Source organism: Bubalus bubalis, chromosome 14, assembly GCF_019923935.1.
Source record: "Bubalus bubalis isolate 160015118507 breed Murrah chromosome 14, NDDB_SH_1, whole genome shotgun sequence".
Lineage (NCBI taxonomy): Eukaryota > Metazoa > Chordata > Mammalia > Artiodactyla > Bovidae > Bubalus > Bubalus bubalis.
This window is the reverse complement of record NC_059170.1, coordinates 21461321-21476272: the sequence shown is the minus strand read 5'-3', so window position 1 is coordinate 21476272 and position 14952 is coordinate 21461321. Positions and strand designations below refer to the sequence as shown.

The 14952-nt window shown below is 51.1% G+C and overlaps 1 protein-coding gene across 11 annotated transcripts in view; it reads left to right on the top strand.

Annotated features, from left to right (window-relative positions):
* The first annotated feature begins 2587 nt into the window (after positions 1–2587).
* The window catches only part of DNMT3B (DNA methyltransferase 3 beta), a 34215-nt gene continuing 21850 nt past the window's right edge, over positions 2588–14952 (top strand). For 3 of the 11 annotated variants that reach the window (XM_044927737.1, XM_025263656.2, XM_025263658.2), the window contains exons 1-2: positions 2588–2916; positions 14513–14693. In XM_044927737.1, the coding sequence (XP_044783672.1) occupies positions 14519–14693 (175 nt within the window). In that variant the 5' untranslated portion in view covers positions 2588–2916; positions 14513–14518. The remainder of the gene's footprint in view (positions 2917–14512; positions 14694–14952) is intronic. The other 8 variants (XM_025263657.2, XM_025263654.2, XM_044927735.1 and 5 more) reach the window with 4 other exon arrangements.

Here is a 14952-nt window from a genome sequence, read left to right as displayed (position 1 = left end):
TTATCTATCTATCTATGTATCTTTTTGATAACAAATGTACTTTAATCAGAATTTTTGTTGTATCCTTAATAAATATTGATTGGCATCACGATTATGATGATTGTGATGTGTTACAGAAATTTTTAAGTAAACACTGTTGCACCAATATGCAACCAGAGGAAAATCTGAAATCCTACTCAGGTGTGTTTTAAACATGAGTCAGAACATGGCTTAAATGGGGACATACCCACCATGGCTTGGCCCCTGTTACTTTTTCCCTCCTTACTCCCTGTGCCCTGGCCACATGGGCTTCCTGGCTGTCCCTCCCACATGCCAAGCTGGATCCTGACCTGGGTCTTCCCCTGGCTACATCATTCCAGCCTCCATTTTATCTTCTTCCCAGATTTAGCCACCCTCCCCAACCATCAGGTAAGCTCTGAACCTTCCCTTCTGAATTCCTAGTCAGGTAGCTGCCACATAGCAGGTGCTCAAAGTCAGGCTGCATGGCTGACTCACTTCACATAAGTCCTTCTATCCTCTGGGCCTCAGTCACCTAATCTGAAATAAGCACCCAATTCTCCCTGCCCTGATTTCTCGTGGAGTGGCTGAGAGGCTCAAAGGAGCTAGTGAATATGACCAATGAACGTTGGAAACTACAAAGTTCTGTGCCACAGGGAAACATGCCATTTTTGTTTCACTTCCTTTCCAAATGACAGGACAGAGACCACTTGCTTATTCAGACCTTGTTTGTTTTTCTTCCTGGAGTTACGCACCTTGATGTCCCCAGAAATGTCTGCCATGTCCCCCCAAACCCTACTCTTTGTCATCTTTACTATACCTTCCAGGCATTCCTGGTGGTATACAGACATCCTTTGACACATGGAGGTCTTAGAGCTTATGGATCAGAAAACAGAGATCCAGCAGCCCTCCCCACAGACCCACCAGCTTCATATATAATATCTTTCCTCTGAAGACTTACCCCAGACGGTGAGAACAAGCGGCAGGCCCTCTTCAGAGATCTTCTTGCACCAACTGACTGGAACCCAGTTTTGGATGCTTGTGCCAGAAGGTCAAGGAGTTCCTGCCACTCATTTACATGAGGATTGCCTGGTCACTGAGCCCATCTCACTTTCACACTTCCAACATCAAATAGCTATACGTGCTACAGAGAGAATGAAATAGGAGTAAAGGAGGGGACTATTCAGGTTGCTTGGTCAGAAGTCTGTCCAGAAGGTGACATTTTGGGAGAAAACTGAATGGTACAGAGATCTGGACAAAGAACACCCAGAACCAAGCTTGATGCATTTGAGGAACAGCAAAGATTAGAAGATTAGAGTTAAGTGAGGGGAGGGGTGAGGATAGGCAATACCTGGGAAGGCAGGCAGGAACCAGCTCACCTAGGGCCTTTGCAGCCCATCGTGTCATCATTCATTTGCTCTCATTCATTCAACATTTATTTGGCATCTACTGGGTGCTAAGACATACTGAGACACTGCCCTCACAGTCGGATACACAGACACACAATGTGCTGTGCTTAGTCGCTCAGTCGTTCATGTCTGACTCTTTTGTGACCCCATGGACTGTAGCCCACCAGGCTCCTCTGTCCATGGGGATTCTCCAGGCAAGAATACTAGAGTGGGTTGCCATGCCCTCCTCTAGGGGATCTTCCCAACCCAGGGATCGAACCCAGGCCTCCTGCATTGCAGATTGACACAAAAATAAGCAGGTAAGTAAGTGTAGATGCCAGGTATGGGAAATATTAGGAAGTGCTGTTTTCCAATAGTTCAATGCCCCTTTTGGAGAAAGAAATGGCAACCCACTCCAGTACTCTTGCCTGGAGAATCCCTTGGACAGAGGATTCTGGCGGGCTACAGTCCATGGGGTCACACAGAGTCGGACACGACCGAGCGACTGACACATAATGTCCCTTAAAGGGCAGAAGCCATCAAGACCTGCTAACAGTGAGGATTCTCCTTCAAGTAATGCCGACTGTAACCCAGAAGCCAGCCAGGGACCTGACTACCTTGGCTCCTCTGCTCTCCCTCCCATCCGCTCAAGATGGCCGACAAAGGCCCAGCAGGGTGGGAGGAAGGGAGAAAGGACTAGTCCGAGGGTCCAGAGCGGTTGACTGACCCGCGGGGGCACCGCAGCGCCCAGGTGGCCTTGCGGCTGGGAGTTAGGGTACAGGGGAGACCCGGCTGCTGTGTGACTCTGGGGCGGGGGACGGGGTTCTTCCTTCCCTGGGTCCCCGGCATCCAGACCAGCCCGTGTGTTCGGGGTCGGGGTGGGGATCGGGGAAGAGGGGCCCCAGGAGAAGTCTCGAGAGTTGGGCGACGTCTGCGGGGTCCCCAAGACGGGCCTGTTATCCGGCTGGAGATTTAACCGACAGTGTGTGTGTGGGGGTGGGGGGCCGGGAGGCGGCGCCTGTGGAGGAGGGGCGGAGGGGAGGCTCCGGAGCGATTTCAAATTTCCCTCGTCCCCGCCCCCCGCCCCTCGCGCCCGAGGCCCTGCTCTGAGTGGCTGCGGCAGGGGCGCCCCCGGGCGGGGGCGGGGCGAGTGCCGGGCCGGGGTTACAAGGGGACTCGGCACCGCCCCCTCCCCACCCACTTCAGCTGCCGGGTCCTGCCCGCGCCGCTTCCTCGCAGCAGCCGCACCCCCTCCCTAGCCCGGCTGCCGCAGCCCGCGTGGACGCCCCGAGCGCCCCCCGACGGACGCCACCGGCTCACTGGCAGGCAGGCAGGCAGGCAGGCAGGCGAGCGGGCGGCCGCGCCCGGCCGGCAGCGCGGGGGTTAAGTGACCCAAGTAAACGTAGCTCGGCGATCGGCGCCGGAGATTCGCGAGCCGAGCGCCCCGCGCGGCCGCCCGCCGGCCTCCCGCCCGCCTGTCCGAACCCGCGGCTCGACCCGCGGAGCCGCGCCCGAGCCAGGCTCTCGGCAGGTGAGCGCCCCGTGGCCCCCGGGGAGGCTTGCCAGCCCGAGGGCTCCGTGGGCTGGTGGGGGAAGGGACCGTGGAGGGGTCCCGACACCGCAGGGAGGGAATCCCGTTCCGGGACGTCCTGGGGAGGCGGCTCCCGTACGGCTGGAGACCGGGCATGGTTGGGGAGGAGAAGTCCCTGATCTTACTGCGGGGAAATTGGCAATGAGGATAAAATTGGCGATGGGGAAGGCATGTGTATTACAGGGATACGAGTGAAAGGGATACTTGAGGTGTTCAGGAGACCCAGAGGAGGAGAGAGGATCGTCCCTAGGGAGGGTGCTGGGCGGCCTTCCCGGGGTCTAGAGCCGAGGGGAGGAGGTCTCCTACTGGAGAGAACTGGAGTTAGTGAAGCAGGGGTATTTTTACCTGGCCTCGACTAGAGAGGGAGTCTACTTGGGAAGGGGAACGGAACAGAAGAGAGTTCTGTCGAGGAGACGAGCGTCCGTCCTTTACGACTTGGACCCTGTGGGTTCAGCCGAGGGACTTTTTTTTTCCCTTCTGTCCCAGGGACAGGGGAGAGGTAGTGGATGGGCGCGGGAGAACAGGTGGACCGGTATGTGAGCGCTTCCCAGGGGCGTGTGCCAGAGGGGCGGGCTCGCGGGGTCCTCCCTAGAGGACCTACGGAGACCGGTTGTGCGGCGGGGTTGCGGGGATGCCCTAAGGAGAGGCTGCCTTCACGCTTGTGCACACCTGGCCGGGGAGGGGCCGGCCCGGTGCGGCGCCTCCCTGCCCAGCCACGCTGCCTGCCCTGGGGCCTCACTTTCCATTTTTCCCCCTCTTCCAAGGGTCAGGCTGGTCCCACTTCGCAAACTTGCAAACTGAGGCCTGAAAACCTCCAGCGCTATCTCGGTGCCCAGTGGGATTGTTTGCCGCGGGTGGGTGGGTTTTGAGTCCCACTTTCAAGAAGAGAAAGTGGAAGTTAGGGAAGAGCCGGCAGAGGTAGCAAGTTAGCAACAGAGTTGCTCTTCGGCCGGGGTTTTCCTGCTGGAGTCACTCACCTGTGGCAGGGAAGGGCTGCAGGAGTTCTGGGCCCAGGCCAGGTTGTCCACGCTGCCTCCTTCACTTACCTCCCAGGCTGAAAGAGGCTGAATGGGCCCTAATGCTTCCCCACCCCGAGTTGAGAGGCGTATGAATTAAAGAGAATTAAGGACAAGGTTATGATGTGTGACTTTCTGCCTCCTGATTTCTGGATGCTGTGAGTTTTGGCGAACTGGTGGCAGTTGTTTTAGGGAGCCAGATCCCTGCTGGCGCCCACATTTCCAGGATCCAGGACACTGACCTGCCTCTGTTCTCCACCAGGACTGCTGTGACTTCTTGCACCCCAGCCATTGGAATCCCCAGGTGCAGACTTGGTTTTTCCAGCTTTGAGATGATGCTACCTATTTTATAGGGCTGGCATACAGTAATCTCCCAATAAAGTCTTGCCACTCCTTATCTATCATGTGGGATAAGTAGGCTGCTTCCTTTAAGGGGGATGCATAGATCTTTGGCATGTGTTTAAGTCTGTCCATGTTAATCTGTGGCCCTCTGTGCCTTATTACATGTGTGAAATAGGAACAGTCATACTAATAACTCCAAGTTGGGTAAGAAGGAAACCAGTTTTACACAATTTAAACTCTAACCCTCTGTGTTCCTCAGATGATGCGATAATTCCTATCACATTAGGCTTGGGTTAGGAGTCAATACGTTAGTGCTTGGTATAGCAGGTAGTGAATGGTATTGTATTAACCATTAGCCCTTCTTTTTAGGGTGGCCATTAATGAGAATTGGGAAGGATGCAGGCCAACTCTGCCATCCCCTCCTTTCCTCCCACCAAGGTACTCCTCTCAACTATGGAAGGTTTTCCAAATCATTGTCCTCGATTTGGGAGTTGGCAGGAAAGGGTGTCTTTGTTCCTTTTTGAAAGGAGCAGTTTTTTGTTTTATGGATTGTGGTCATTTTTACACCCCCACCCAAGTTTGGGACCTGCCTTGAGGGTGCAGAACTAAGGGAGAGCCTTTACTTTTCTCTGTTAGGGTGGAGAAGGCTGAGACAAAGGGCTGGGGTTACGGCTGGCTCCATCCTGCTCCTTAAAGCCATAAGCAGTACCTCCAACCCCTGCAGTTTGCAGGGAGGGTAGGAGGGTATTTGGGAGCTGCAGGGGGTGAAGAGGAGGAGCCAGGGGGGTGGGGCTGCCAGAGGTTGCTTCCCCTCTTTCCTTTCCTCCTGCCATGTGGGGCCTGCAACCCAGAGGGGCCTGTCTCCCTTTCTCATACTACAGCCCCAAGCTCCTTGATGGAGGGTTTGGGTAAGTTCTTCCCAGAAAAACTTCCCCGGGACTAACTCCTTTGTCTCAGACCAGCTCTCCTGCCTGTTGTCCCTCTAGGCTCAGATACTTTTCCATTTCACCCAAGATGATCCACGCTAAATCTGAAAGGCCTATTGGTCTGACACCATGGCAAGTGCTTCTACCCCAACCCTCCAGAAAAGTACAGGCGCACTCTTGATGTTGAGTTTTAAAATCATGAATTTAGGGTGTTTTTAGTGTGTGTGTGTGTGTGGTTTTTTTTTTTTTTTTTGCCAGTTTCATGGCAGATCAGGGCTGCAGGAGTATAGAATTCCTCATGTCAGCACCCTCTTTGTAAAGCAATGGGCTCATGTTCTCACAGGGTCAAAATTTGCCACTGATGGAACTCGGACAGATGCAGGTAGTTCGGGAGCCTGATGATTAGTGCTTTACAGAACTTTCACATCTGCCGCTATCCCAGGACAAGAGTGATCCTACAAAAGGAAAAAAGCCGAGTCCAGGTGTTCAGATGTATCTGGCTGTGGATGGAGGGAAGTGGCCTGGTAAATGCAGAGGGAGCCCGCACGTGTTGCCCCTGTGCTGATTAATACCTGTATGTAAAGTGAGTGAAGATGTACACACCCCAGTAGAGTTGGTAGGAGGATGAAATGGAATCCTTTTAGGACTTAGGCCATTTTCAAAATAAGTTAGGTGGGGGCCCTGAGATATTGTAAGAAGTCTGGTATGTTGTAGGTCATGTTAGTCACTGGAATCAACATACTCATGCAGCCTGGGCTGCCAAATCAAATCAGGGTTTATATCCAACTCACTACATTTATAAGCTAGTGACCTGAGCCTCAGTTGCTCCATCTGTAAAATGGGGATGCATTGTTGGCCAGTTAAGGGAATGTTGAAGTCAGTTGAGATCCTATTAAAAAGTGCGCATAATGAGGATTTAATAAATGTCACATTTTGTAGTCAATATTGAGATGATGGCTAATGGTCATTATTTACTTGCTGAGAGAAACAGTTGGCATTCCTGAGGAAATAAGCAAAAAGTGAGGAGGATCTGTTTTGTGTAGGGAATTAGAATATTTTATCAAAAGGATTTTCATTGTGTTTGATACAAATGAAAATCAAATTTGCCATGTTCAGATGCAAAGAAAAAACAGATCATGGCCTGTAATCTCACAGGCCCAAGGTAATCAATGTTTTACTTTCATTTGGGGGCCCTCTCAGTTTCTTCTAGAAGTGGAGAAAGCGTAGAGAGGAGCAGCAGTCCATCCTAAGCAAAAAGACAAGAAGCCAGGGCGAGTGCAGCGTGGTGAGGAAGGGCCCTGCGTTGGCGAGGTTTCCCAGTGCACTGGTCATCTGGGCCCAGCTTCCCACGTGGATGGGAGGACCTTATAGAGAACCATTGGCCTCTGCTCATTTCCCAGCTCAGCCTGACCATGTTTTTCTAAATAACTTCACCTGCAGAGGTTTTTCTCTTTTTTCAGAGTAATTTTTTCTCCTTCATATATATATATATATATTTTATTTTTGGTCTGGATCCTTGCTGTGTGGGCTTTTCTCTACTATGGCGAGCAGGCAGTCTTCTCTAGTTGGTGGTGTGTGGGTTTCTCATTTCAGCGGCTCTAGAGAGTATGGACTTTAGTAGTAGCAGTAGGGCTTCTGACTCAATGGCCTTTGATAGTCTATGAAATTTGTGGGTAGAGCATTAGTCATTGAGAAATTATGAGCAGGAAATTAGAAATGCATTGTTAAGAATTGATGGGTGAGAGAGGTCGTGGGGAAATGTTCTTAACCAATTAATTTCCTCTTGGGGACAGATGATGCTGACCAGGTGTGTATGAGGAGCTGGTACTGGAGGAGAAGGGCTCAGTGTCACTGAGGGTTCCTACCCTAAAGTTGAGGGAATAAATTTCCTTGAGCTATTACACCCCTTATCTTGTTTTTGGACACATCCTTTATCCCCTTGTTTTAATTTTAGTGTGTAGAGCTCCATCCAATATTTCTGAGTGTCTTTTTTTTTTTTTTTTTTTTACTGTTTTTGTTTTTCATATTTTAGTTTTGAACTGTATCTGTGTATTCAGAAGGATTTAAAACTGGAGGCTTACTGTGTGGGACATGGACTGGAACTTGTCTCTGGGTCTTCCAAAATCTGAAGGTAGCTCTCTGATATTGGTATGTCTTATTCCCCATTCCCTGGAGCAGAGGGATCGTCCAATGCCCTGCCCAGTGGTACAGGTCTGGCAGCTGGAAAAGCGACTGGGGAGTTATCAGTCTGGCATTAATTTTTCCCCTGAGTCAGGTCTCTTGTGTTGCAGCCTGGGTGGAGAAGTCATTACCTACCTATTTCTTCATCCTTTCCTGTACTTCCACCTTCTGAGGTTAATGGGGCTTCCTAAGCAGCATTTATTTCCAGTTGCATTTGCTTCCAGTTGCAAATGGGCCTGCTGTGGCCAGAGCCAGGGCCTTCCACTGCCCTTCAGCTCCTGGAGAAGGGATGGTGTCTTCCTGGTGGATGTTCCCAGCGGCCAGCATGGTGCTGGGGCGCGTGAATGTGTGCTGCTGGGTGACACCCAAGGCAGGCCCTGGACAAACCTGGGGGTCCTGTTGCTGAAGCACTGGAAGCGGAGGAGATACTGCAGGTAAGTGGAAGGAAGCCTCACCTAGGACACAGATGTGCAGTGTTAGGTGGGATGCCTGGATGGGCAGGCGCTGTCCTCAGGGATTTTCTAGGTTACCAGGGAGGCAGCAATAGGATATGGACAGTTCTGAGCAAATGTACATACAGGTATGGGTGAAATCGAGAAAGTCAATGAAACTTTAACGTTGGCAGGCGTGTCCAGGCAGATATGAGCATTTATTGTTAATGTATCATGATTAAAAGAGGTGTCAAGGGCTAAATACCAAAAAGAGAAGTGAAACCAGAAACATCCCATGTATATAGGGGACCCATATAGAAGAAGTAGAGTTGGGTCATACTAGTCATTGTATGCCTGACTTTCCTTATAGAGAAAATTGAGCGTTCTACCTTATACCATTCAAAAAACTTCAGATTGACTAAACTTAAATGGTCATTTTCAAAAGTGACATTTTAAAGTTGACTTTTTGATTGTAAAAGTCACATGGGGATAGATATGGTTGTCTGTTCTTCCACAAGCTACCTTGCTGAGAGGTTAAAGAAAAAATGCTGGAGGAACATGGCTTAATATACACAGTAACCTATTAAATGCGATTGTATTGTTAGGTGGACTTTTTCACTTTACATGGTTTCATCTAGAACCAGCTGCCCTATGCTTTGCCTCTCAGTGGTTTCCCCAGTGTGGTTGCATGTAATTTAGACAGTCTCTCATTGATTATTTGTTGGTAGCTTTTACTTTGACAATGAAGGCAGTGCCAGTCTTGCCCACAGGTTTTGGGAAGAACTTTGCACTGAGTGGATTCCTAGCAGTAGAATTCCTGTATAACAGGATATGGACACTTGGCACTTGAGGTCGTACTGTCAGATTGTCATCTTCAATACTGAATCAATATCCCCACAGCATTGGTATGTAGATGGGTTGAGGTTTTAGGCAATGGCAGTAGCAACAGGTGCAGGCTGCTGCGAGGGGCAGAGCTGAGGGAGTGACTTTGAGAATAGCGGTCTCCTTTCTCCATTCCTGCTGGAAAGAGGGCAGAGGACACTTTGACTGGATTTTGCCTAGGGGAACAAGGCCACAGGAGTGGGTATAGCAGCTCCCAAATCCTCAGCCTTAGGATGCCCCACGTGGCATTCTGGGTGACCCATGGGTTCCCTGTTTTCATCTGCATGACCTTCCTAGGGCTTCTCGAATAACTTGTAGGCAGAAGGGACTAGTTGCTTGCAACTTGTTTCCATAGGGTAAAAAGTTTGACTCCAAACTCCAGTTGAAGCTCTCATTTCAGATCTTTCTGTAAGTTCCTAGGTTTTCCTGTAAATTATCTAGAAGGTAATGGTATATAATTTTATTACAGTCTGTTGACAAATATCCAGATGTACCAATGTTTCTTTATAATTTTGCTATTAATGAGCAATGTTGCAAGGAACATCTTCATAGCCAGCTTTTCTCATACTTGCCCAGACTGACTACTGGAACATCTTCACAGCCAGCTTTTCTCATGCTTGCCCAGACTGACTACTGGAGTCAGTCCGCACGAAGATTCTGATAAATATGCGCAGGCCCATCTATTATCGTACAGTGACAGTGGTGCATGTAGCCATGACCCAGAGGCGCTGAAAAATTCTCCAAACTTGAGTCATCATGGATGAAGGGATGCATCGAGCCTAAGCTGGGAAATCTGGCACGACAGCACACGAGACTGTGTAATCTCCAGGTTTCAAGGTTTTGCCATCTGCTTTGGGATCTGTAGCACCAACCACCTAGGGAATTAGATGAGGTCACTTATTGCCTAGGCTGTATGACTGAGGCTTGAGAAGGACAAGGAGGACATTTTCTTCCCGTTTCCCTGTGAACCTGATCTTTTTTATGGAATTTACTGGAGATTCCTGAGCAGGCATAGGGAACTGAGACCCTGTGCTCTGTCCCCAGCTAGGGGGACAGCTGTTTCTGTCCTCCTTGACTTTGTACTGTCTCCACTGCCTCCCTTCTCTTCACTCACCCGGGTGAGCTGTCCCTCCCGGCCGTAAACTTTTTAAACTGTTTAAACTTAAAAACTGTGTTATGATGTCTTTAAGATCTGCCTCCTGGACTAAGGCCTCAGACTCCATCACTCAGGCACTCTGGGAACCTCTTCAAGGAAACTGCTTATCTGTTTCCTCAGAGCTTGTTTCCCCATCTACAGAATGGGGATCATAAGAGTGACTAACTCTTCTGTGGTACATGCTGAGTGCTCTAGCTTAGCCGTTTTGGGAAACAGCTAAGAATATTTGAGCAGTTCAAGGGGAGGAGTCAGGAGTCGATTCCCCTCCCACAGGCCAAGGAGGAACTTTTTAAATAGGGGAGGTGGGAATGTCTTTCACCCTCCCTCTCTTTTGCTTTACAAAGGTCAGGGATGCCCAAGGTCCTCCCCCGCTAACTTGCCATCAAGCCCACCATCACCCCCTTCCTGCACTGTAAGTTTAATTAATGCAATTAACATTTACAGGGTGCCAGGAAATAGTTCTGCTGGTACCAGCCTGGAGGAAATGAATGACATCACTTCTCAGGTTTATAGCTGGGTTGCGGGGAGTCCCTGGGCCGCCTCCTCCCTGAGTCTAATTGGGGGTGCCACCCACCCTTCTGTCTGCCACATTGCATTTGGACACGTCTGACCTGGTTCAGTCAGGACACAAGCATCCTGCACTAATGAGGCAGGGTCTTGCAGGGGGAACCTTGCCTGTGAGCCCACCCAGCACCGCTGACCATCCCGAAGTCATGTGCTGGACCCCAGCCTCTGGGAAAGGGTCAGAGTTCACCTGCATCTCAAGGTTGGACCACCACCTCCTGTGAAGGTGAACAGCTGGTGTAAGTCCCTCAGCCATACAGCTCCTGAAGCTCCTGGAACGAATGGTGCATTGTTCATAACTCATCTCAGGCACAACAGTTCCAGGCACGTGCCCTGGATTGCCTGGGCATGAGTTTGGCACTGCCACTTTGCTGGGTGACTTAATTCATTTGAGCCTGTTGAGAGCAGGTTGATGAGAGGACTTGCCTCGGGTTGGGGTGGGGGTTAAGAGGTGTCAGTTCTGGCTTTAGCAGACAGGAGGGGCCTGGGACATGCTAACAGCCAAGTGGCAAGTGTTCTGGAGCTGGTATGTCAGCCCCTCTGGGAAAATCCCTGGGGAAGATGCCACTGCTCAGGATTGGGATCGCTCTAGATAAAGGAGCTGGCTTGTGCTGGGGGCCACATTATCTGGGAAATGCCAATTTTGACTCATTAGAAACCAAACAACTTAATGAGGAAGATGTATTATCTACCATTACAAACCAATCCCTAGTGCTAAGATCTTCCTGTTGCCAAAAGCAGGTAGTTAAAATTCACACCTTCTTGTTTAAGTTCCCTGGGAGCATTCTTTTAAGTGAGTACATACTATGTTGCCTAACCTCAGTTTGCTCATCTGTTATATAGGGATAACATTAATGGTATGTAAGGATTAAGTGAATTCATACAGGTAAAGCACAAGGGTGCCTGGCATATGGTAGTAAATACTGAGAAAAGTGATCAAGATGTGTGGATCTTCATGAGGGCCAGATGATTACTTATGGAAGCCTTTGAGAGAAGCCCTCCTTGTTTTGACCTGTGGTTTCCGAAATCTGAATACGTGATGGGGCTTCTAAGTTGAGGGCCTAACAGTAGCACATGCCTGCAGCTGTTTGGGTCATGTGTATAATGTGGAGGAGATATATAATGTGTGTAAAATGTCGAGGAACCGAGCTGGGCATCTTTAAATCTTGCCAGTTCTGGACTCTGGTGTGTGTGTGTGTGTGTGTGTGTTGTAACTAGTGAAGTGAAAGTGAAAGTTGCACAGCCATGTCCGACTCTTTGTGACCCCGTGGATTATACAGTCCACGGAATTCTCAGTCAGAATACTGGCGTGGGTAGTTGGCTCCCTATTCCAGGAGATCTTCCCAACCCAGGGATTGAACCCAGGTCTCCCACATTGCAGGTGGATTCTTTAGCAGCTGAGCCACCAGGGAAGCCCAGGAATACTGGAGTGGGCAGCCTAGCCCTTCTCCAGCTGATCTTCCCAACCCAGGAATCTACTGTCATTGCAAATTCTGGGTGGTGAAAACTACAGGAAAGGAACTGGTAATGAAATCACATTGAATGATACCACTGGAAGTAAGACTATTTTACCTACCTAGCTCACCCCAGGGCACCCAGGTAGTTGGTCATACAGCAGGTTGGTTTCCTTCCCTGAAATCTTCCTCCAGTCCCTGTGGGCAGAATTTTTCTAGGGGCAGAATTTTTCCTGACTGTTGAGATCTGGCTTTGGGAAGGAGCTCTGCTCACCTGTCCATCCCTCTAGCAGGCTGGCAGACAAGTTGGCACTGCTGAGGCCCCAGGGAAGCCTGAGGTGGTTAGTCATAGTTAATTATTGTCTGCTATGGGCTGTAGGCTCCAAATGGGTCTGTCTAGGAGAGAGATTCCTTTTGACCCAGGTGGGGACTGTCTGAGGGAACTCTGAGCCCCGCATAAGAGGGAAGGAAGCCTTGTCCCTTGATTTCAGCCTCTGATCTGCTACCCGCTCCTGTCTTCAGTCTACCCCTCCCCCCTCCCCAGAGCTCCCGTGGAACCTCCTGGTGTCTTGCACCCCATGGCCAAGTCTCCCACCCTCTGCCAGGCCATCCGGGTTACTTAGTTCACTAGTCTGGCCTGAGGCAAAACACTGGAAATTAATGATTACTCTGAACCACACTCCAGCAGTTTTCCTGAGATACTGGCCACTTGGACTCACAGGAACTGGCCGTGGGGTCAGACAACCTGTTCTTCCGGGTCAGGGCTTGAGAGTAAAAGGGCTAGAGAAGCCGCTAATCAGGCTGGGTTAGGCATTCCTCCTTTTCCTTGGGGCTGGTGAGATTCCTTAATACGTATTGAGAGAAAATACACTGGGAACTGTGAACCTGCACACCCTGGACCATGTGGGTTAGTTAAATGCTCTGTATCAGTGTATGCATTTGTGACCCCGGCAGTATTTTTTTTTTTTTTCTCCTTTTCATCGAACTGCTCAGAATCCAGCTTGCAGAATCTTGGTCAAACCCTGGGCTCCACAGTGAAATAACTAACCACTGGACTGCCAGGGAATTCCAAGGCAGTGTTTCTTTAACTTGCATATTGATGACCCAGGGATCCTGTGAAAATGTTGATCCTGATTTAGTAGGTGCCTGAGAATTCTGCAGCATGATTCAGTGGTCCCTCCGCCTTGTGGGGAGCATCAGAGGTCTACTTATCACACACTCGCACCTGGGGGATGGACTGATGCCCAGGGTGGAATTAAGAATCCATAGGACATTGCATACCTGCTGGGGGTGGGGGGGTGGGGGGGTACGATGAGAAGTTAATCACTGAGCCCCACAGCGCCCTCTGGTGGGTGTGCTGGCAGCATCCCCACTGCAGCTCACAGCCCTGTAACCTAGATGACGCTTCTAGAAGGTACTGTGGGAGGCTTGCTTGGGTCATTGGGTACTATGTGGTGAGTCTGTCTCCCATGATAGGGAACACGGACCAGGAGTGCTCAGCGCCCATAGGCAGCTGTTTGCTGGGGAAACTTCACAAGCAGGGTTCCTGTGGCACCAAATACTTAACCTCCATTTGGGGCTTCACCCTTCCTCTTACATGTGAGGTTTTTATTTTTGATGTTGAAGATTGACCAGGTCTGTGGGTCAGTTTTCCTGTTCTATAAAATGGGCCCACATCACATTAAGAGGAATAAATGAGAGTAAGGTACATGTTCTTGAGGCCAACGTGTTGCAGGCAGTAGGGCCAGGTCAAAGGTCACACAGCCCTCCAATGCATGCCTGAAGACCCTGGCTGGAGCTGGTCTTAGCTTAATAGCCTAGTGATGATGCAGTTACCAGGGTGGGCAGGGGTGGGGAGGCAAAGGCCCAGAGGTGGGGTGGGGTTGGAGCAGATGGGGAACATGTCCCTGGTTAACCCGTCCCAGTCCTTCCCCCTGTGTATCCTCCATTCCTTCCCTTCTTGCGAACTTGGGACTCTGAGCCCCAGCTGGTAAGGGAGGAGGAGAGTGAGCGACAGGCCTGCAGACCAATGGGCCCCTGAGGTTGTGATGGGGCGGGGCTTGTGCTGCCATGGAGAAGAGAGAAGCTGTTCTGTGGGGGAGGAGGGGACGGTGGGAAGAGGACCTGGAGATTGAGGGGAAGGGAGAGAGCAAACAAAGGGGTCAGGAGGGAAAATAATGCACTGACTTCCCGAGGCCCTGCAGAGACTGGGCAGGGAGAGCGCGCCAGGGGCAGAGGGGACCAAGGCTGGCGGCAGGCAGGCCGGCCTTAGATGGCATTGTTTGAAGTGGCCGGCTAATTGCACAGAGCAGCCTGAGCCTCAGACCACGGCCCAGCCCCCTCCTCTGTCCTGGGTGCTGGCTTCTGAGCCTTCGGGTCGAGTGGCCACATGGAACCAAGTCCTGAGCCTCCGAATTTGGTGAGGGGGGCAGGCTATGGGGGGCGGCCTGGGTGGGGTCCTGAGAATCACTCCCAGGTCCTCTCTTGGCCTGAGGACTTGGTGACATTGGCAGAGGTTTGGGGGCACACTGCCCCCGTCCACCCTTGCATCTCTGCTACCCTCCTCACTCTGGCCTTCCTACAGGAAACAATGAAGGGAGACACCAGGCAACTCAACGGAGAGGAGGACGCCAGCAGGAGGGAAGACTCCATCCTTACCAACGGGGGCTGCAGCGACCAGTCTTCCGACTCCAAGGATGCGCCCTCACCCCCGATCCTGGAGGCTATCAGCACCCCTGAGATCCGAGGTGGCAGAGGTGGCAGAGGTGGCGTGGCCTGTGGGGCGGAGGGGTGAGGAGGGTGGTCATGGTGGACCACAGCTGGGACACAGGCCCCCGAGCAGGCTCAAGGCAGCTGTGGGAGTCTGGGCTCTGATGACCCCTGCCCCAGCCCCAGGGAAGGGAAGAGCTGCTCCCTTTCTCCTGCACCTCCGCTGGGACAGAGTAGGTGACCCCAAGCCAATGAGCCCTTCTGTTCCAGACAAGGGGATGGACACAGCACAGGTAGACTGGGGTCTTTGACACT